The 22,915-nt window shown below is 50.2% G+C and overlaps 1 protein-coding gene across 15 annotated transcripts in view; it reads left to right on the forward strand.

The window, feature by feature from the left end:
• The first annotated feature begins 72 nt into the window (after positions 1-72).
• LOC112839853 (uncharacterized) overlaps positions 73-22,915 on the forward strand; it is an 80,325-nt gene continuing 57,482 nt past the window's right edge. For 7 of the 15 annotated variants that reach the window (XR_012375254.1, XR_012375255.1, XR_003212310.2 and 4 more), the window contains exon 1: positions 73-408. Coding sequence is in view for 2 of the 15 variants with exons in the window: in XM_073882477.1 (XP_073738578.1) it covers positions 341-408 (68 nt within the window). In the remaining 13 variants the exon portion in view is untranslated. Of the gene's footprint in view, positions 409-11,003; positions 13,713-22,915 lie in introns of those variants that run through there. The other 8 variants (XR_012375251.1, XR_012375247.1, XR_012375253.1 and 5 more) reach the window with 5 other exon arrangements.

A 22,915-nucleotide genomic window follows, 5' to 3' on the forward strand; every position in this document is an offset into this window, starting at 1 on the left:
ACACACACACACACACACACACACACACACACACACACACACACACAGCTCGGCTTGGAGGAGGCGACACACACACACACACACAGCGAAGAGGGGAGTTTGATCTTGTCTCATTGGCGTCTCGGGCCTGAAAAGGAAAATCGTTTGGGTAAACAGCCAAGCTTCCAGGCTTAACGCCCGGCTCCCGCCCCCGCCCCTCCGCCCCCTCCCGCCTCCCCCACTCCCCTTCAACCCCACCCGCCACCCACACTCCGCTCCGCAGCCGGGCCCCGAGCGAGCTCCGCGCGCCCGGGCGGGAGCCGAGGGCTCCCCGGGTTCAAAGGGCCGCAGCCCCGAGGGAATGCCCTCCTCGCTGTGCCCCGGGGGGCAGAAGCGGACTGCAGGGCGGTGGGACCGGCCTGGGCCACGGTAGGAACCGCGAAACTCCCGCTTCCCTAAGTAGAGCTCGTCCCGGGGGAGGGCGCCGGGGAGATCGGAGCCCGGAGGGACCTTTCCGCCAAGACCAAACAGAGGCCGAGCCCGAGTCCGGGCCGCAGGCTGCGCCTCGGCGCTCCGCCCCGGCCCCGGCGGGGCACCCTGGGCCCACCAGGCTGTCACAGGCGTGTGTACATGTGTGGCACCACCACGGACGGGGCCCGTGAGCCTCTGCAGGCCTCGCTGCGCTCCGCACCCCCTTGGGTGATTACCGGGTCCCCACCTCCTTCCGAGCGGCCTCGGCTCCAGGAAAAGCCTTTAATCAGATATTAAGCGTTTTCCAAAGTTTGATTCTTTCCAAAGGACAATTCTTCAGCTAACTGGCTGTAAGCATAATTGATAGTTATTAACATGCAAAAAAAAAAATAAAACTCTGTGGTGCTTAAAAGGATATTGGTCTCTCTCTAGCTCACTCTCAAGTTTGGAGAGAGCACTGAAATCTGAAAATATCCTGATCAGATTATTAGATCTGATTCTATGTTGTTTCCCCTCCTCCCTTTCTCTAATGAAATTCCTCTCTCTTCTCCCTTCCTCTGTCTCTCTTGTTCTCACTCTTCTCCTTCTCAGGCTCAATCTCGCTCTAATCCAGGAGTCATTAGCAACACCCTCTGGCTACATGTTTTGCATCAGTGAAACATTGTGACATAGTTGTAATACAAACTCTGCCGCCTTGCACTGCATCTTGCGGTAGGAAGTGTAATAGCAATAAAAATCATTTTTCATCTCCAGGCATTATTCCGTGGAAAAAAAAACCCAGAAAATCTGAATGTGAGAAGAGGAGGGGGTGGGAGAGAGAGAAATGAAGGGAGGTAAAGAAGGAGGAAGGGAAGGGGAGAGGGAGAGGGAGAGAGGCAAACCTTTCTAATTTAGAGACTCCCCTTCTCAAAACTGTAGGCAGGTAGATTCAAGCATTTCATTTTCTAACGCTCTACTCTCTTCTGTTTTGGTCCCTGTTCCTCACTGTTGTCCCTCAGTGGATCCCAGGACTCTCCCAGCTGTTGCCTTTTAGCTCCCAAGATCTCTCAACAGCTTCCTTCTCCCCAAGGTAGCATCCCTCCAGGCAAGAAAACCCCAAGACTCCCAGGGACCAGGCCACCCCTCCTCAGCTGGCCAGGGTGAGGGATCCTTATTCAAGTCCTGCTAAGAAATTGGGGCCTCTTTCCTGTTTGGTCTGTCAAGAATCTAGCTTGATAGAGAAGGGATAAACAACAAGAAAACCAACTTGTTTTTTTTTTTTTTCCTGGCCCAGCCCTGTAATTTTTGAGCAAGGGTGGGGGGCTCTCTGAGAGTCTCCTAATCTGCAGTGGGGAGTGTTGGTTACAGCGCAAGGGAGCACTCCCTCCATCGCCACCCTGTGAACTTAGGGAGGGCAAAGATTCAAGAAAGGGTCTGTATGTTGGGTTTGCTCAGGCAGGAAAATGCAGGGGCTTATACATTGCCACATACACACTCTTCCCCACCCCCATGGTCCCCAGTTCAGTCACCATTCTATGTGGGAACCCCTGAGCTCCTTAAAACAAAACCAAAAACAAACTTGTAGTTAAAACTACATTAGAAAAAGGACTGTGCCCCCCCCTCAAAACAAAGAAACTGCACAAATTCTCTAAGGACCACAAGATAGACTCCCTGCTTTTAACACTGTTTGGAACTTTCACAGGAAAAAAATCTCGTTTCGTGAAATTTGTTTTTACCTATAACATTTATCTCTGGGATGATGCACTTTGAAAACAAATTGAAGCAAAGACTCACCATATAAGTGAATTAATTTTTCTGTATATTTTTTAGTCGTGGGGGCTTAAGAGTGGGGCAAACCTCTTAAGTTGCCACCTGGATGAGAAAGGGTCAAATGCACTGTAATTTGTACCTTTCGCCATTGCTGCTTTCACCTGCCGACAGGTGTATATGTTTAGGGGCTGCATTTTGTGGTGATTTTATCAGCAGAGCCCAAGGCTGTGGGGGTACGAGGGTTGGTAGGCTCACCGCTGGCATGGCCTGGCAGAGCCCCTCTAATGTCCGACCGACCAGAATGCGTGAATTTGGGTGGAATTGTAATTGGGAAGGGATGACTTCATAGGCTTCCTTCGAAATATTTGCATTGGCCTCAGCTGGGTGGCCCGCACTCGGCGGCCCGAACTCATGGCCTCCAAGAAGACATCTCTCATTTATTTTATCTTTCCTATCAAAGCAGCGTCACTGCTTAGACTTGGTGAAATTGTACCTATATATTTTTCTCTTTCTCCCGTTATTTTCCCTTCATCCCAGTGCAGACATTGTGCGATATGTCGGTCAGAGATAATAGCTTTTAACCGATTGGAAGAAGGCCTGTGCGGTTCGGCTTCTCTTAAGGTTTTGATGAAGGGGAAAGTCCGGTGACGGTCAAGTTACGCGGCAGAAGGCTGGGAGCATGGCCATGCAATTCCAGTTTCCGCAGCGCGGTGGCGCTCCAGGGTACGGCAGCGCACTGAGCCGCCAGCCGCGGACGCGTTCCGGCTGCGAGGCAGTGGCCGCGTAGCCAGGTTCCCGCCGGCTTCCTCGCCTCGGCACCGAAAGTCGGAGAGCGCTCAGACCCCCTCTGAGCCAACCGGTCCGCAGGGTGGGCGAAGGCCTGAGGCCACGCCCGGGAGCAGGCTGGCGGCGGCAGGGAGCCAAGACCCCGCGCACATTCCCGGCTCTGTTGCTCCGGGGAATCTGCGAAGTTCGTGTTCGTGATGGGACCCGGGCGGGGCCGACGCGAGGGTGCGGGGACCTCAGAGCCTCCGGGACCCGCGCGCGGGGTTTCGGCCTCTGCCCAGTTGGGGGGAGGCCAGACCCCAACACGCCAGGGAGTCGCCCAACTCCTCCGCCCCAGGGTCGGGAGACTTCTTTCTTTTTTCTTATTTTAAGAAAAAATAAAGGAAAGAAAATCTTATGCACTCTATATTGCTTTGTCCTCCAAACTAGGCAGTTTTCCTGTTTGCTAGGTTTTTCTTTTTTTTTTCCTGTATTTTTCCTTTCCTTCCCTTTTTGTTCTTTACTCCCCCCCTTCCTTTTCTAGTTTTTCCTTTCCTTTCCTTTCTTTCTTCTTCCTTCCTTCCTTCCTTCCTTCCTTCCTTCCTTCCTTCCTTCCTTCCTTCCTTCCTTTTTCTTTCTTTCTTTCTTTCTTTCTTTCTTTCTTTCTTTCTTTCTTTTTCTTCCTTCCTTCCTTCCTTCCTTCCTTCCTTCCTTCCTTCCTTCCTTCCTTTCTTTCTTTTATCTTTCTTTCCCTTTCTCTCTCTTTTTCTACTTCTAAGAGATGGTTCTGTATGAGTGGGTGGGAAAAAGAGAAAGAGAAGGGGGTGGCACCAGCCTTAGAGGACCCAGCATTGGCAAATGGCAGCAAAATTGAAGAAGAAACTATTTCGAGTTATTGAACGCACTTCCATCCTTGCGATTTCGTTTCCACACTTCGGCCTTCCCTGGCCATCTAACAAGCTCTAGGTCAACGATGACCGGCACGAAGTGCCTTTTACAGGCCGTACTCAACCTGTGGTCGTGGGGGCCATTTAAAACCGTTTTTGAAACGATAGAAAAAGTAATACTAATAGTCAAAATGAGCAGCGTTTCCATTCTGCATGAATTTCCTCATGGGTTTGCAGCCCGGCACTGCGAGGCGGGAGCAAAGCGAGCAGCGCGGCGGTTAGGCTGGGCCCTCTTTTCGGCAGTTCGTTGCACGGGAACGCCTTGACCCAGGACCGCCGCCCTCCCCAGTGGCCTTGGGCTTCCCGCCTGGGCCCTGGCAGCCGCTGGGAAGCTTTGCCCAGCCTACCGCCTACTCCCTACCAGCTGCACTTCTTTTAGCCGATATTTCTGGCCACCTCACCTTCCTTGAAGTTTTCTAGTATAAATGCAGGCATTTTCGGCCCAATTTAGAAGTCTACAGAAACTCAGAGGGTCAGGTCATTAGGAATGTTAACGTAGTGACCAGGAATTATAAACATGATCTAAAAGTCTCTTCCAATTCATTTCTTCAAGTATTTATTTGAGTTAAGTGATGAAAAGTGACAGTTGTGAAATAGACAGCTTTTTAAAAGTAATGGAGTCAGATGAGGCTTTAACCTGTCGATTGCTATAAATCAACTTTGAAAAAGACGAATGAAGAATATTATTTGGGTGCCTAACAGCCAACATTTGCCTTGTGGGCTCTGGGTCCTGGAGTCGGCCTGCAAGAGCTGTGGGCTGGGGTGATGGAGCCAGCCTGAGACCCGCGATGTCTGAAGAGACATTTTGGTGGGGGGGGGGTCTCCATTTCCACTGAGACTTCGACCACGGATTTGGGCCACCCTAGTATGTCTGGGCAGGTAACCCAGCTTTCAGTGCAGTTGGAAATTCAGGAAACTGAATGCCATGATATAGATGGGCATTTAGCCTGGCTCCCCAGCCGGCTGAGGGTGTCCACTTCCTCCCTCCAGCCCGGCGACAGGGAAGGGCCAGGGCCTGAATGATACCCTGGTCTTACTAACTCTTTGGAAATGGTGGTGGCGGAGTTGGGGGGGGGGTTGGGGGAAGGTGAGGAAGATGAGTAGGAAATCATATTTCCCTGAGGCTCTGGGGGTGGGGACATTGGGCTCTCAGGGACATCAAATGGCCCTAATCTGGGAGGGAACTCCAGGAAGGAGATGGACTGGGACAGGCATTTGGAGGTATCCTGATGGGGGAGAAGGCTCTCAGTTCTGCACCTGCCTGGGTCAGAGTACAGATACGGTTTCTGGAGGGTGCACTGGTAGGGTGTTTTAAAATACATTTTACACACTTTCTTGTAGATCTCATTTCCCCTCAACTGCAATTTTCATTATAGCCAGACTTGGGGCATGGCCCTCTTCCCAGTGACTTCAACCTCATGGCCCTATCCCATCCCAAGTCTGAGCAGGAGAACATGCCGGGGGTGTCTGGCCTGCTGGGTCGGCTAGTCTCTCTTTCCTCCAACGCTTCCCGGACGTGGGGAGGGTACAGACGCTTCCGCCTCTCCTTTTGCCGCCCTCCGTCGTTGCTTGTTGGACAGGTTGGTCATTTAGCGTCCTCCCCAGACTCCTGGAGCACCAGCAACAGGTGCTGGTGCACATCCTCGCTTGACTCTTCCACCCGTTTCTCTCTCCATCCTCATGTCTGCGTCAACCCGTTTGACCGCGGAACAAGCCACGGAGGGCGAGAAGGCGGTGCCCACCGTCTTCCGGCAAGTGTCTGGCTGGGTGGCTCTAGGGACGGTCTGTGGCCCCGCATTCGCCTAGCTCAAAATTCCCAGACTCTTGACTGGAGGCTGCAACACCGAGGACCCTCTGAGGATGAGACCCAGGAGAAAGTGGGGCGGGGGAGGGGAGGAAGAGTGAAGTGGACCACGCCCTCCCCTGGGACAGTCCCTAGCTTCTGGGTGGGGGAGCTAGCTGGGCTGGTGGCTCCCTTCGTCCCCATCCTGGCCTGCGACGCCTCCTCCCGGTCTGGGAGCCTGGTGCGGACCTCGGGCACCATCCCCTCGCCCCTTCGGGTCCGATTTCCCTTTTTTTGGAGACTTGAACGTGGGAAGGGAGGCTCCCGCTCTATCTGCGCCCAACTTGCCCTCCGGGTCAGCTGGGGCAGGAACCTGCGCGCCCGAGACTCCGCAGTAGGCTGCGCGGCCACCGCCCCGCCCGCCCCGCTGGCGCCAGGGTGCCCGGACTCCCAAGCTGGGGCGCCGAGGGCGCGGGGGTCCTCCAGGACCCGCCTGGGTGGAGGGTGAGGAGGAGGGACTGCAACTGCTTCCGGCAGGGCGGGGGGGGGGGGGAACTCGTCGGAGGAGGCCGGTGGAAACTCCTCCTCCACTCCGCCCCGAGGCAGTCAGGACTCGGCGAGCCGCGCGTCTCCGCCCGCCCGAGCGTTTCCATAAATCAGGCCCCTGGCAGGCTGCTAATGAGCTCAGGGCGAAAAGAATAGGAAGAGGGAGAGTCCAGTAGTGCTCGGTGGGGTGGGGGGGGGGGGAGCGCAGTAGGTGGGAGATCAGAATTTCCCCAGGACCTGCGGGCCACTGCCTGGGGCACCTCAACAGCCCCCCGCGGAGGCCACTGCAGATCACTTTCCCCCAGCCGGGGCCTCCGAGCTGGGGCCTCCAGATCACACGCCTCCCGCGCTGCGCGCACCCGGGTGTCGGACCTGGCCCGCCCACCCACGCCGAGGCCCCCTCTCCCACTTGGCTGAGCAAGCCCTGCGTTAATTAAATCTCCCCTCGCCCCCTGCAATTTCGGAAGACTTTCAAAACTCATCCCCAAGTGTTTCCTCCTTAAGCCTGAAGCCTGCGCTTGGAAGAGCCGCCAGGAAAAGAGGGACCTGGGTCTGGTAGGAGGGTCGGCCACCTCAAGGCTTTGGGGTAACAGCCCACCCCCCAAGGATTTTGGGTTGTGGGCTGGGACGCTGTAACCCTACTCCTCCTCCCCCAGTGAAAAGGCAAGACGGGGTCACTCAAGATCAGAAATAACACTAAAGTTGGATTATTGATTTCCATGTAAATCCGGAGCAGGGGACGCGGCGAGTGAGAGTCATTTCTGTTCATTTTCTCTCTGTTCCTCCCCCACCCTTCCCCCAGCCCTCCGGGTTTCTGCGCCCCTCCCCGTCCTCTCCGCCCTCCGCCGGGAAGGGGCTCGACGATGACATCACCGCGGAGACCCGCGGCCTCCCCGCCCCCGGGCCCGGGGCCCCGGAGCGGAGATTGACAGGTGCCGCTCGCAAGGACAATGCTTTCCAGGTGTCGCCGTCACAGTCTCATCCCTCCGAACCCGCCCTCTCTGCCCCCTTCCCTTCCAACTCTCCTACCCACCCCACCCCCCTCCTTTTCTCCTCCGAGGGAAGCGCTCTCCTCCTCCCCCAGCTCCTCGCATCTGGGGACCGGGTCCCGGGTCAAGAGATGCGGGCCGTGGGCCCGCACCGAAGGGCAGGGGTGGCGGAGATTCCGCCTGCTGTCTGCCGCAGGGCGGCTGGGAGATCCCGGAGCTCCGGGAAGGGTCCGAGCCCGGCAGTGAGCAGAGAGGCAGCGTGCGTGTATTTTAAAGGGATCAGCGCGGTCCCTGGACTTCCTGCCTTCGCTCTCCACCCGCAGCCCCCACACACATAATATAACAGACGCTAAAATAATCCTGCCATCTGGCAAATCCCAAATTTGGCGACCAGGCTCCGCAAGCAATGGCGAGGTGTCATCCCGAGAGTAGGTGGCTGGTCCTGCCCGGCTCTCCGGCCGGACCCACTTCCCCCCATCCTTGCCCTGACCCTGCCGACTTTGTGGAGCTTTCCTGCGTCCCGATCTGGGCAGCGGCTCTGGGAGGTCGGGAATGGAGATGCAGGAGTTGGGAGGCTTCTGATTTAGTTTCCACCAATACTGCTCAATGAGCTAAAACCCAAATTCGGCTTCATTATGTAACATCGAATGTAATTTATAGTCGGGCGGCCTGTCGGCTGCGTTTTAGATCATTTGGTACTAAGGATCACACTTACTAGATTTCTTCAAAGCCGATGGGGGTTTTCTTTTACTTTCTTGCTTTTTTTCTTTCTTTTTTCTTTCTTTCCTTCTCCTTCTTCTTCTATTTTTTTTTCTTTTTAAGGAGGGCATTTGTGTTAAATTGCCCAGTGCTGGTGTGATAACTGTCAAAAGTTTGACATCAAAGGAGCTAATATTATTCAGTTACCAGAGAAGCTGTCTGTCTAAATAAGAATATCTTAATTACTGCATCACAAAGGTAGGAAAGGGGTCAGATCTGAAAAGGGGAGAGGCATTCAGCCGCTCCTTTTGATGCGCTATCTATATTAGACCGATGCGCTGCTCCTAATCAGGCCTAGTCCGATTTCCTTTCCTCTCCCCGTCGGTCCTCTGAACTTTATAACTATATGTAAACACGTTGTCAGTGGGGACCTAATCTTCTCGGGTTCTTATTAGAAGAAATTTCCATCCTCTCTCGTTCTAGATTAGGCAGTGGAGTCCGCTCCATCAATGAAGGGACTAAGGTTTCGTGGACAATAATGTGGCAATTGTTGATGGTTTGTGACCCATAAAATGTGGAGGTGACTGTTCTGGCTTTGGTATGTAATTATGCAAAACACTTTCCATAAAGACTTGCCATTCGATCTAATGGCAGTCCCTGCGGTCTATTTCAAAAAGGGAGGGTCTATGTACAGAGAGAGAAAAGTAACATTTGTTTTAACACAGGTTTTATGGGGGGGATGGATAAATACAAACACATCGCAACGCCGCCCAAAGTATTTTTTGGAGTCAAATTAAAATAATTACGAAGGGGTTTAATAAGTTAATGATAGCAACACGGCCCATCCAAACACAGAGGGGGGGGCAGTTCAGGCTATAGCCCACCACCTCTGGACCTGGAACTGTACTTGGGGATGGTGATTCATCTCCTGCTTGTGCAGGGGTGGCGTGCAACTCTATCTCAACTCAGTTCACCTGGGTGCCCGGCTGGGATCTGAGATTGGGGGAGGGGTGGGCAGTGTCATCCACTCCAAAATCTTGTCTGTGGAATTATTTGGCAGAGGGCACTTTAACAAAGCAGCCCTCTCCCAAGTAGCTCCCACCTTTCCCTCTAGTGTCCCCAGTGCCCCAGGATTTAGGGATTCCCAGAAAGGCAGGTAGGAGGGAGTGCCTGACTGATTTGGGTGAGAAGTCTAAACCCTGAACCCACGCTTAGAGACTATAAGCACAGGGGCAGAGTCCTAGCTGCTAAACCACCTTTGTAAGGCACCTGAGGTTTTGTTTTGTGTGTGTGGTTTAAAAAATAAATAAATAAATAATGTAAGAAATTTAAAAGGGCCTGAGGAGGAAAGGTGGAATGAAGAGGGTCATCACTGATCCCGACCCAGCTCTGGCCGCTAGTTAAAAGCAAGCGTTTCTCTGTCACCTCAAGGGCCCCCATCCCGCCTGGATCGGCGCCCCCCCACACCCGGAACCACTCTGCATCCGGCTCTGCGGCCTTGCCGCCCGCCACACCGTGACACTGCAGTGTGAGCCGGCGACAGGGGATTTTTCAAGGGGGAAATGATGATTAAAACAGAGAATCATCTAAATATCAAAGTGACACATGGGAGACCTGGAAAAAAATATTTAAGCTAATGAAAAGCAAATAAAGAAGGAGGCACTTAGACTGGGAAATTAAATATTATGTTTAAGATGGTGCTTTTGTGCGGGCTTGAAGATTTCCGATTCATGTACACATAATAAACACTCAGGTTTGTCATCTGGAGGTGCAAATCTGAAAGATATTCCAACAAATGAAGTGCTGGCAGAGAGAGGAATAAAGAGATCGGCGCCTGTCAGGGGTCAGGCAGCCTGAGATTGCTTCTAGAGATCTTTTGAAAATTTCACACGATTGAAGGCTTAGGGGCTTCACTGCGCTCGCATTTCAAACTCAGATCAGTGGGATCACAATCAAAAATAGAGGTCTGGAAAATTTTGATGCAAAGATGGCCATGGGCTGCCGGGCTTCTGTCACTAGCTCTCTCTCTCTCTCTTTTTTTCTTTCCAAGACAGATACTCTGACATGGCTGTGATCCTTTGGATGACAGAATTGTCAGAAAAGAAAGAGAAAATTGCATCTTGTCTCGTAACTTCCTTTTAGTCAAAAGGAATTTAGGGTCTTATTTCCAATAAAAGAGGGGGAAAATTATTCTTTTTTGGCCAGTATAGGACCATAGCTCAAGAGTTTGGGATTTCATAATTAATGATCTACTCCTGGACATTTAGGTTTGGCTCTCCTCTTCATGCGTCTGGCTTATTAAGATGATTTCTCATTTAGTGTGTGTTCCTGCATTACACTGAAATTTCTTACCACTGACAATTGTATGCAAGACCAGGTATATAGACCTGAGTATACACTTACATATATGTATGCACACACAACTTTAATCTCTAAACCCGGAGATTGGCCTGGCTGTCTCTTATTTCATGGGAGTTAATGCTCACTCATATTTTGCCCACCCCCCAAGATGTCAGCACTTTCTGGTTCAAACAGGACACAGAAAAATCAATTGTCTCTGTGATTGATCCACCAGGGGAAAGAAAATAAAAGGAACTGGGGAGGGGGAGTTCTGTGAGAACAGATCACACTAAGGAACTCTGAAATGGGACCAGGCTCAGTAGAGGCAAAAAAGCTGATTAGACAGGGCTGGAGAACACTTTTCCAACAACCAGAGGAATGCTGTGTATACCAAAAGAGGAAATCATCTCAAACAGTTTCTACTGGCTTAGCGAACTTTAGGAAGAGTAAAATGAGGACTAATTTATCATCACTTTGCCAATTTTAATTTTTAGCTGCTATCTTAGACAGACAAGAAGGTATTTAGGGGGAAATAATCTGAATCATAATTGGATTCCATTAACTCTGAGACCAAGATGAGCAAAAGTAAGATTCTTAAGAACTTCCCTTAAGTGCATATATTAGGAGACCGCTCCTGGGGAGGGACCCCACAGTGGAAAAGAGGCCAATAGAAAGAAGGTCTCCTGTTTCCTGAGTTACCGACTCAAACCGTTAATAACCTGTGTTCTTTAACAGGTGGACAGAAACGGAAAAGTTTAAGAGTTGCACTGACTGGTTTTACAAGTTCAAATCCTTGGCTCCTCCAGCGTCTGTCGTTTGGGGCCGCGGCTACGAGCGCCCCGGATTTGAGGCGCGGCGGGAGGACCCCGCAGGTCGCCGGGCGGTGGGACAGGCCCCAGCTGCTGCAGCTCTGATCGTGCCGAGCAGAGAGGGAGACCTCGGCCGCGCCCTGGGTTTGGTGATTCTGGAAGGAAGGCGGAGAAAAGTGGAGTCGGCGTGCCCCTCAAGTCCCATATTTAGAGCTTTCGCAGGCACCCAAGTGGCCAATTCCGGCCGCAGAACTGCCTGCCCTGGAGGCTTTGGAAAGGGCGGCCCTCTGTGTGCAGGGCGGCCTCTACCCTCAAAATATGCTTCTCCATCCCTCCTCCTCCCCCAGAACCACAGAACAGGCATAGTCAGCAGGTTCCAAGTACAACTTTTAAAAACTCGAGTAGAGATGCAAACGAAGGGGAACTTTCTCTTTACAGAAGGGCCGCCCCCAGGGCCCTCAATCTCGCTCTTTCTCTGTCTCCCACCGTGGACCAAGCCCCCCTGCTGGGCTTTAAAAGCGAGGTTTAGTGCAGTGAATATACTACGGGGCCTTTTCTGGCACCCGGAGAAGCGCCTGGAGTGAAAAGGGGCCGGGAGGATAACCAGAGGAAGAGGGGAGAGTCAGGAAGGCCGAAGGGGGGGACTCTGCCTCCTCCGGGCATGAGCCGCGCCCGGGCCCAGCGGGGAGGTGGCGCAATGCGGGTCAGGGTTCGGCTGACACAGACGCCACCGCCGGCCTGCTGAGTGCCCGGGATTTCCCCTTAACCAGGCCCGAGAGGGATTCCAGGCTCCTCGGGTGGAATGTGGGAGGTCTTGGGGGTAATCCTTCCTGCCGAATGCAGAGCTGGCAGGAGCCTCCGTAAAAAAACAAAAAACCAAAAAAACCCCACACCAATAGCGAAGCGGTCTTGAGGGCTGCCCGCTTTGCCCGCAATTAGAGGGGTTTTCTCGGACCACGAGGGGAGGTGAAACCTATGAAACTCGGACCCCGCCAGGAACCCGCGCTGAATGTCCTTTCTGCAACCACTTCACCAGGAACTCCAGGGGCCGGGACAAGGGTGACGACTCCAAATCACAGGCTGCCGCTGACCTCTGGTTATACTGATGGGTCCTCGTTTCCTACCATCGCCAGCCCCAGGAGTTAAGGACACGCGAGTAACCTTCCTGTCGCTGTCCCGTTCTCGCCTTACAAAAAATAAATAAATAAAAAAGAGCCCAGCGGAGAATTGTAGACTAGAGGTCGGAGGCTTCACGGAGCTGGAGAGGAACTCGCGTTTCTAGTTTTTAAAGCAAACAAAGCCGAAAACAGCCTAACGCCTCTGGCTGCCCATGGGCCAGAGCTCAGTGCGTCTTGGGCAGTGCGGGCGCCGAGCACTCTGCTCCAGGATCATCTCGGGCCAAACCCTGGGCTGGGCCCCGCGCGCCTCTGCCTGGCTGGCATCGAGTTAGGAGACCCTGTTTGCACCCCTCTTTGCAGCTGCTGAGCCTCCTCCGGCCAGGCTGGCCCTGGGGGCGCCGCCCAGGTCAGGGAAGGTGTGGGGCTCAGGTGGAGAACTCAGGGCCACTGGCGGCTGGGCGGCCACGTCCGGAACCCCGTCCCAACGCCTATCTCGCGCACTCTGCCCTCTCCAGGAGTAAAGCACTAAAACATCTCGGGTCTAGCGAGTGCAGGATAGGGCGAAGCGGAGCCACCGGAGGCATCTTCCGGCTGCGTTACCACTGGAGCGGAAAACTGAGCATTTCCAGCGTTGGAAACGTCCCGTGGCTGCTGGAGGAGGCCCGCCCCGCAGGGTCGGCGAGAAAGTACTCGAATTCCCACGCTGCCATCTTGGCCTCTTTTTAAACAACATCATGAAACTAAAAACACCAATCGAGGCAACGCGTTTCTTTCCGTTTTAGTACGACATAAATAAAATGCGCTTTTAAGCCAGCTTACTCTCTAACTTCAAGGGAGCCAATGTTAATTTTACCTTTATTTAAATGATTGCCAAGGCTGACTTGTGAGGGATTCTCCCCCTCCTCCATCCCTCCCTCCAGATGTTGGCATACGGAGTATAGTAATAATTTCCCACTATCCTGGAAAGCAAGCAGCTCTTTCTGGCCTCGTCCTCCCCCCACAACACCTTGCCTCGTTTTTTGTGGATATTGTTAATTTCACGGAACGCTATTTAAAGTTTAGCATGAAATGCACGTGCCATGACACGAATGGCCAGTGTGTCTGTTACCTCCAAGGAACTCCAAGTGCGGCGCACTAGGAACAGACCCGACTTTTCCGTGGGTGCCTCCAGACGATGCCACAGGAGATTTAGTGGGCACCATCTCCTGGTAGGAGGCTCCCTGACCTAAGCGCAGCCATGTACCCATGCACGCCCAGGTGGCCACATTCCCAGGCGGGCTTTGCCACTGGGGACTAAAACTCTGTTCCTCGGAGGCAACAGCTAGAGCGGTGGAAGGAAACGCGAGGAACTTAGGGCGATCTTTTTCACGCCACGTCCAGTTTTTAGGATCTCGTGCCAATTTCTCAGTGTGTTTCTGTCCAGATAGACTAAGCTCTTTGGAGTTAATTAACCTGAGGTCCAGCTACAATTAATAGAGAGCGAAGAAAAGACGGAAAGAGGGGGACTTTGTAGGAAGAGCGAGGAATAAAAAAAAAAAAAAAGGTAACGTGCGTTTAGCCGCATTCCTTTGCACCGGTCGGTCACAGTTAGTTACCGACTTTCCAGCTGCGAGGACGATGTGCGCCATTTACTGTAATTGAATTGCTGTTATAACACCTTTCAGGGGGACAGCAAAGCGTTTCAAAAAAGTTGTGCGCGCGGCCTGCGACTGCCTGTCCTCTCCCCGCGGTCGCCAGCCGCCCACCAGGCCGAGCTGCCGCGCCGGGATTGGGGCATAGGGCTCGACGCGTCCCCGGGCGGCGCTGCAGGAACCTGGCCCCTGGCGAATCCATCCCGGGTAGCGGACGTCCCTAACCCGGCCGGGCACCCCGAGTGGGCTGGAACTCGAAGCTGAGACTGAATGAGGGTTAGGACCCGGAATTGCAGAAACTGGGAGTCAATATGGGGTCGGGAGGGAACTCGGCGCTACCAAGGCCTTTGCCTTCCCTGTTCCATTGGACTTAGATTCTCAGCGCTCCCTGCCTCAGCTCCAGGTGGTTGGGCAGCGCACCCTCCACCTCCTCCTTCCCCCAGCCTTGGCCTGGCCGCTCGGGGTACCAAATCGCCCTGAGGAGATAGGAAAGTTTCCTGCCCCGGGGCTAGGAGCCAAAGGTTGGGGCCTGATGAGGAGACACCCCCTCGTGTGCTCCCCCCACCCCCACTCAGACCCTGAACAAGATCTCTGGCCTCAGATGTCTGCCCTGGGGGTCGGGGCCAGACGTTGGAGCCAGCAAGATTCATCATCTCCGTCTCTCCCGCAGCCTCTGGCCTTTCTTGGGCCTGTGGAACCTTCCTTCACCCCTCTCACCCGTGGGCGCATCTCCTTTATCCCGCGGCAGTGTCCTCGTTGTGACCGCAAGGCCAACACTTTTCTCTGGAACCACTCATTCCACACTGGCCCCGCTTTCGCGGGCTACACACAGCTTTCTAGGGGCAAAGAGCAAAATTTAGAATCATATGATACCCACCCGCCCCCGACACACACTGTCCCCAGCCAGGATTGCCCAACCTTCAATGTACCCTGAAGAGCAGCAGGTTGAAAGAAATGGGGGAGGAGGAGGTAGGGGATCTCCCTACCCCAACGCCCCAATAAGATCCCCATGGCTGGTTTAAAGGCCAGGAAAATGGAAAGGCAAGTACTAGAGGCTGGATTGTGCCTCACAGGCCCTGGGAGGTGACCAGAGTGCGGCTGGGACCAGCGCCCTGGGTACCCCACAGACCTGAGCATTCTCTGTCTCAGACGCGCAGGTCAGCCAGAGAAGGCTAAGACATTCCCCGCCACACTGGGCTCCCCTCTCCATCCAGGGCGCTGCGGGGCAGAAATCAGTTAGGCTCAAAAGAACTGTCCAGGGGAGGTTGAGGCTGAAACCAGAAGCAGGACAGGCAAGAAGGAGCAAAACCTTCGATGGAGGAGAAACCACCATGGTTGGCCCTCCGCAGCCAGGTGGGAAAGCCTTATGGCCTTTGTTCGGGACTCACCTAACCCGTGTGTGTGTGTGTGTGTGTGTGTGTGTGTGTGTGTACACGCGTGAGGCCAAGGAGATCTTGAGAGGACATGGAGGGGGGACCTTGGCATCCACCACATGCATCAATGTGACTCCAGTTGAACTTTTCTTTTCCTGAGAGATCTTCAGCCTCCTCCGGGGCTGGCTAGACCTAATGTGTCTTTGGAACCAAAAAGTCTATTGCTCTTGGAGACATCCAGCAAGGTGAAGGAGCATGCGCTCTGTGGTCCTGAGAGCTGGGGGCGCATCCTCTCCTCCACCCAACAACCCCACCGCTTACATCTACTTTTCTGCAAAACCAAATTCTTTTCCTTTCCTACGTGGTCAGGAGATGAGGCGTGCAGAATTCCCTGCCCCTGGACCTCGTGGTCTCCTGCAGCAGCAAGCAGGTGGAGATGGCATTGGGGAGCTCAGTAATATGCAAGAATTGGGAAAGTGGCTTTGATCAGGAGACCTTGGTCTGCACTGGGGGTAGATTGCTTCAAGGCTCAGCAGAGGACAGAAGAAAAGTAGAACCCAGTCCGCATCTGGACCCAGTTTTCTTTTCTTGGAACCACGGGTTCTTGGATTTGCACCTCAGCATCCCCTACACCGAGAGTCCCCCACTTGCCTTGCTCTGTATCTGAATGGAGGAGACCAAGGGAGACAGGGCTTCAGAGCCCCATAAGGAGTCAAGGGCAAAACCTCGTTCTTCTCGCCCTGGATCAATAGTTAAGACCTAGGTGGGTCTGGTCAACAAAAGACCCTTCTCACCCAGGATCGCAAAGCTGGGCTTGTGATGTGTGCCTTGGCTCAGGCCCACTGCTCAGCACCATCTACACTTGCTGCCTTTGTCCACTGCCCAATCCTGATGAAATCTATATGCAGTTTTGACCCTCCTCCCACCTCTAAACTTTGCCCAGCAGTGATTTTCACCGGGCGTTAACCTTTGGCGTTAACCAAAGTTGCTCATCAACAGCTAGAAAGATTCTTTCAGAAAAGACATGGAGAAAATAGAAATAAGGGGACAGAAATGCATCCCTGAGCCCTATACATGGCCAAGCCCCTTACCTGCAGTTATCTCTTTACATCCTCACACACCCCTAAGACACAGGTACTACTATTGTCTCCTTTTTTTTCTGCTGGGGAAACTGAGCTTCAGGGAAGTTGAGAGCCCTGACTAAGCTTAGCCAGCTAGCAATACACCAGGCCTGGATGGAACCAGGCAAACTTACTGGAAGCCAGCTTCTGTCCCAGCCTGGACTCAAGAGAGAAATCAGCTCACTTGGAGAGCAAAACGGAGCCTCTCTCTGGGACAGAGCAGTGCCCTTCCCTGGAGATCTGCCCCAGTCTGCAGAGAGCCAGGGAGAGGCCTCAGTGCCTGAACCCCTCAGCTGAGGGTAGTAGGCATCCAGGTCAGCGAATCCTCTCCATGGCACAGCCTGATGCTTCTAGGGCTGAGAGTCATGACCTTGCACTTTCTGTATTTTGCGGATGAACCAGAGGCGCTTACTGTGTCATGTGTCCCTGAAAGAAAGGTAGGAGACAACCATTCCTTTTTGAGGTCCCATTAAAAGAGCACTTGCATTTGTATGTAAAGTGATGGTGGGGGTAAAAAGAGGGAAAAAGAAAAGAAAGCACTTACGATATGGGGCATCACTTGGGCATATTTATTCTGGGAGATGGATGCCCAGCTTAGGCATGGCAAACAATGTAATTTGCAGCACCAAAACAAGCAGTTACATTTCAATCACTCCAACACACTCCCTCTTGTGATGGGGAGAGACACTGATGTAAATACAAGAACATTCCCTTTACTCAAAAGCCCCATTTCTTCGTGGAACCCCAGAAGAATGTTTTCAGGGTGGAACAGAGCTGTCCATTTATGTCACCAGAAGGACCTGTCTGCGGGTGGAAGGACAGACAGCAAGGAGGACATCTCCCCACTTTGTCTTTTTAATCTACTTCACAAACTTATATAGTAGCAATAATAGAGAGCCATTAATTATCCTACCACATGGGGATGTGTAGTGTTTGACCCAACCATTTGTCTTTATTTTTTAAGTTTTTCCTTCCTCAGGGTTCTCATGAGGGTGGTTTCTTAGCTAAGCAAGTCCATATTCAGGGAATTTAAGAAAATACTCTCCTTAGAACCCCCCTTTCATTCTCTATAATGATATAGTCTCTATAAATATATACTTATATTGGTGTTTGCTCGCTTTAAATACATATGTATTGCTTTAAATAAATATATAAATGTATATGTTATATATTATTAAGTAAATAATATATAATAAAAGCAAGCAAGCAAATCACAAATGAAATCTATGGGGTTGTCCTGGTCATAAGCACGTAGACCTACTCCCAGCAAATGGAAGCAAGTAGACGCTGTGAGGATAATTCTATCTGTATCCTATACTTCTAATATTAGATCTGTGGCATCAGTTGTTACCTTTTATCTGAAGAACCCCTCAGCTGTGTGATCCAGACATGTTCCTACTTTATTTATTTATTTATTTATTTAGAGTGCAAGCAGTGGGGGAGGGGCAGAGGGAGAGGAAGAATCATAAACAGGCTCCACACCCAGCATGGAGCCAGGTGCAGGGCTCGACCTCACGATCCTGAGATCATGACCTGAGCCAAAGCCAAGAGTCGGCCATTCAACTGACTGAGCCACCCAGGTGCCCCTATTTATGTCATTTAACTTACCTCTTGCAACAAACACAGGACATCATTAGTTATATTATCCCCATATTATAGATGTGGGTCCTGAGGCATACAGAAGTTAAGTAATATGCCCAAGGTCATACATAACTAGTCAGTGACAAAGGCAAGGTTAGAACCAAGACTGTTTCACCATGGAGTTTTTGCTAATGAAGTTGATATCACAAAGTTGTCCATTTTGGCTACATGCGAAAGCATGTCTGGACTTCAGGATCTCTTCTTTTGGGGGCATGGGTGGATCGAAGGGTGGGGAGTGTGAAGATAACAGTATTCCTCCTTCCCCCAGTTGTCTCAATATTCCATTTCATGACTGTCTGCAAAATTATTACTTCCTTAGGAGATCCAGATGTTTTTCCCTGTCTTAGGTGCAATGACCCCTGTGTAGGTCTCTACACTCAGAAAGTTGGCTGTTTGTTTGTTTGTTTGTTTTTTGTTTTACTGATTGTTTGGGATCATTTTCTCATCAATGAGAGGTGTCTTTGCCTGTTTTTATACAAGTGGGGTGTGACTGCAGATGCAAACCATGGTAGGAAACTGTCCTTGAGGAGTAGGACCTATTTGGATGCTGAGATGCTAACGAGCCAAAGCCTTGTCCCCAGGGCAACCAGTGCAGGGTCCCTCTATCTCTACCCTCTACCGAGCCCACTGACTGAAACCATAAGTGCCAGCCTTGGTTCACAGAGGTAGCACAGCCCCAGATTTTTCTGCGTATCTTCTTCGGCAGATCCATGGGGCACTGGGAGCCGGCTGACAGTAAACGTTCAGCTAAACAGAAGGGAGAGTCCAGAGCAAAGCTACCTGGTGATTCAGATGGAAATTTGGTAACCTGGTGCAAGCTATAAGTTACATCTCCATGAGACTAAGGCATCTCTAGAAGGCTGAGCATCTAATTAATATTTTGGGGGCCACTGTAGAATCAGTGTACCTAGTTAGTCATTATTATGATGGTTCAAAAGAGCAGAGTGACAGACAGTATTCAAATCTTCAGTTTGCAGGAAGGAATTATCTGAGTGTGTGTTACTCATCTGGAGGGAGGTGGTTAGCTTAGGTCAGCCAGTCCTCGGGGAACGCAGCTAGGCAAGATTGGCTGTGTCTACTTGGTTATACCCCAGGCCTATATACTGCATTTAGAGCTCCCTGGCTTGGCAAGTGGGTCCTGGGAGGAAGTAGAAGTGTGGGTGGGACCATGGGTGTAACATGGAGAACACAGAACCTAGTAGAAGGGGGAAGAATGGTTATCTTCCTGCTCTTTGGGGAATCTTTCTCACATATGTGTTTATTTAACACCCACCTACCGAATAGGTAAGATGTTCCTAGCCTAGTGCCAGGCACTTGTAGACACAAAGATTAATAAGTCATGGGCCCTGGCCTCAAGGCATTCTCAAGTTTGTGGGGGACCGGCAAGAAAATGTGACCTAATCCACTCAGACAACTGATACAAAGAGCTTTGGAAGCTTGAAAGAGAGAGTGGTCCCGGGTGCCTGGGTGGCTCAGTTGGTTAAGCGACTGCCTTCGGCTCAGGTCATGATCCTGGAGTCCTGGGATCGAGTCCCACATCGGGCTCCCTGCTCAGCGGGGAGTCTGCTTCTCCCTCTGACCCTCTTCCCTCTCGTGCTATCTCTCATTCTCTCTCTCTCAAATAAATAAATAAAATCTTAAAAAAAAAAAAAAGAGAGAGAGTGGTCCCTCCTGCCACGGAAAACTGCCTGGGAAAGACTTCATCTTGGAGGTGATCTGACCTGAGCCTCAGCAGATGCGGCAGGTGAGGCAGGGCAGAGGTGGGGACAAGAGAGAGAAATAGGAACGCCATGGAAGGAAGCGCAGGGGGCAGGTAGAGAGGGTCAGATCAGGTGCTTCTTTCTCTGAAGGATAGTCAAGGTCATTGCTCCCTGGCTTATTGGGGGTTGTGTAAAGAAGCTGTAGGTTTCTCACACAGTTAGTGTGTCTTCTGCCTCCTTGTCCTGTTCATAGCAGGGAGGAGTGAATGAAGTTGTTTCCCAGAGGATGGAGTTTGTTTTAGTCCACCCAATGAGCCACATTTAGACTTCCTTCTAGGGTGAATAAATTCAGCTCCTTGTGATCTGAGCATTTACTGAAGGTTTAAGACAGAAAGAAGGACCCATTAAAGTAGACAAGGTTGTGGAAATATCAGAGGAGATTAGAATGTTGAGCGTTGCAGGAAAAACAAAAAAAAAATCCTGCCAGAATGTAATCCTAACTTTGCAAGTATGCCAAAAAGTACTGGTACCATTGACTTCCTCTTGGGTGCCTGCACTTCTATCAGAACAGATGAAACATGCTGCTTTGGTTAGGTTTATGTGTCTCTCTCTCCCTTGGGGCTGGAAGCTCCTGGGAGGCTGGGAGTATAGCTGATTCACTTATGTTCTCAGCCCCTGGCACAGTGCCAGTCACATGATAAGAGCCCAATACCTTCTGAATGAAGGAGTGATGTGAGTTTAAGAATATTGGTTTTTCTTTGGTGTTAATGATAGTTGGAGCATATGAATTTTTTCTTAATTAAAAAAAATTGTTTAAGTAATCTACACCCAGTGTGGGGCTTGCACTCAGGACCCTGAGATCAAGAGTCACACGCTCTTCCGACTAAGCCAGCTGGGTGCCCCTTTCATTTTGGGTTTTTAATTGTGATTGTACAAAGTAGTAACGATTAAAACTAGTTCTTATAAAACTAGTTTTTGTTTATGGTGGGACTAGCCTGCTGAAGTGAAGGGCAAAAGCACAAGAGATATTAAACTATGTCTTCCGCCTCGACCTTGGATAGTCACCTCCAAGAAACTTAACAGCCACAAGCTTGAAAACCACTGTGCTAGAGGCTTCAAATTCATGTCCAGTTTGTTGCTTTAGTTACTTCTCAGCATGATAGGAAGGCTCGACCATGCTCACTATATTGGTCTTTTTACGGTTCAGAGCAATAGTAAAATCTCATGTGACCAAAACTTTATTTCATGTGTATGTTTTATTATGGTTGTTGTCATTTTATGTATAGTTTGTACATTGGCCAAGATACTTTTTCAGTTGGGCTAAAGTGTGGTTAAGAAGACATCTTGTTCTTCCTATGGCTTCCATATAACTATGGGTGACCTAAGGAATGGCAATAATCTGGATTCTTAAAAGTTAGTACCTTATGGCCACTTGCCCAGGGAAAGGGCGAGATCTATGTAGGAAGGCAGATTAATCTAAGATGTTTTGATGCCCTTCTTTTGTACCACTGTTCTGTGTTAACATTCTCTAACATAGTCACCAATTAGATCTTGGAAGCAAGCATGAAGAAAAGCATAAAATGAGATCAAAACATGATCAGCTCCCTTTGAATTCTACCTTATGTTTTAGCCAGTCTATTGGCTCCTTGGCTTGGAGAAATTTCAAATTCCCACTGGCTTAGTGGCAAGACATCTTCTCATTCTTCTTTTCCAAATACATTCTCCCTTAAAAAGAAATAAAAGTCCTCCCCACTACCTTATTTCTCTTGTGAATTCTCTTTTTAAAATTCAAATTGCAAAAGAATTCAAGTGAAATAGAACACATTTTTGAGCACTATGTTTACTGTTGTTCATAGCTCCTGGGAGCAGCAGAAATTTTCAGTAAAGATGCTTATAGCTTCTGTTTGCTTTGGGTTGAGGAGGCCAGGTTTGTTAGCCTTGATAATCATCTCAGAGATACTGACCTGTGTCTTGGTACCCAGACAGCTGAGATACTATAAAAATATCATCCAACCACCAGCATATAACTCAAATAAAGACAAAACTTTGAGGGCTGTGGGTCTCCAGGGGCAAATATCAAACTTTCCTATTAGCAATGTTAAAATATGTTCCAGAAAGCCCATGCCAATAAATTCCAATGGGATTGGATGCACAAATGCAAAAGATGGGAAATCCAACTTTCGGTCAATTGCCAGCCAATGGCTCTGTGGAGACCACCAGATGTAGAAACTTCACTTTTGAGACTTTGATAGGAAGCCAATGTAATACCTTCTTCTGAGGTGCCTGGGTGGCTCAGTCATTAAGCGTCTGCTTTGGCTTAGGTCATGATCCCAGGGTCCTGGGATGGAGTCCTGTATCGGGCTCCCTGCTCTGCAAGAAGCCTGCTTCTCCCTCTCCCACTCCCCCTGCTTGTGTTCCCTCGCTCTCTGTGTCTCTCTCTGTCAAATAAATAAATAAAATCTTTAAAAAACTAATACCTTCTTCCACCTTGGAGAATTATGTTCATGCATACATGCCGACACCTAAGAATTGAATTAATTATTACAACAAATATATTGATCCAATATTCCTAATTCAAGCATTTCTAAGAAATGGTAAGTAAGGAAGGAAGAGCTACTACATCATTATGGAATAATTACAAATAACATTCTTCAGCCCATGATTGTTTTTATTAACTGCAAAAAAAGTGGGAGGAAAATGAAAAACTCATCAATTGTTGAATAGTGACTGAATATCTCGATGTTTGGAAATTTTCATACAACTCATGGAACACATTTCCTACTTTGCAACCAGAGGCTTGGCTTTGTGCATGTAGATCCAATCTGTTTTTCATTCGGGGACAAAACAAAGGGACAACTGATATGAAATTCTGTCTCTTGCTGAGAAAAGCAAAGCTGAGAACAAATAGTTAATATTTACCTGTCAGGAAAGCAAGCATTTCAGAGCCATGAGCTTGGTGTTATTCTGAAATTGAAAAAAAAAATATCAAAGTAAAGTGAGTTATAGAAAAAAGGTTTTCTTAGATTTACCCCACTTGATGCAGAAGCACTTAAAAAAGGTACAGTGTGATGAACAGTGTGTTATACGCAACTAATGAATCATTGAACACTACATCAAAAACTAATTATGTACTATATGTTGACTAACAACATAGTAAAAAATAATTAAAAAATAGAAACAAAACAAAACAAAACAAAAAGGTACAATGTGGGCTATCTAGAGAAGGATTTTGTGTGAAGGGACAATTATCCAAA

The sequence above is a fragment of the Callorhinus ursinus genome, unplaced genomic scaffold (genome assembly GCF_003265705.2).
Source record: "Callorhinus ursinus isolate GAN/ISIS: 27379988/994484 unplaced genomic scaffold, GSC_fseal_2.0 scaffold47, whole genome shotgun sequence".
Taxonomy (NCBI): Eukaryota; Metazoa; Chordata; class Mammalia; order Carnivora; family Otariidae; genus Callorhinus; species Callorhinus ursinus.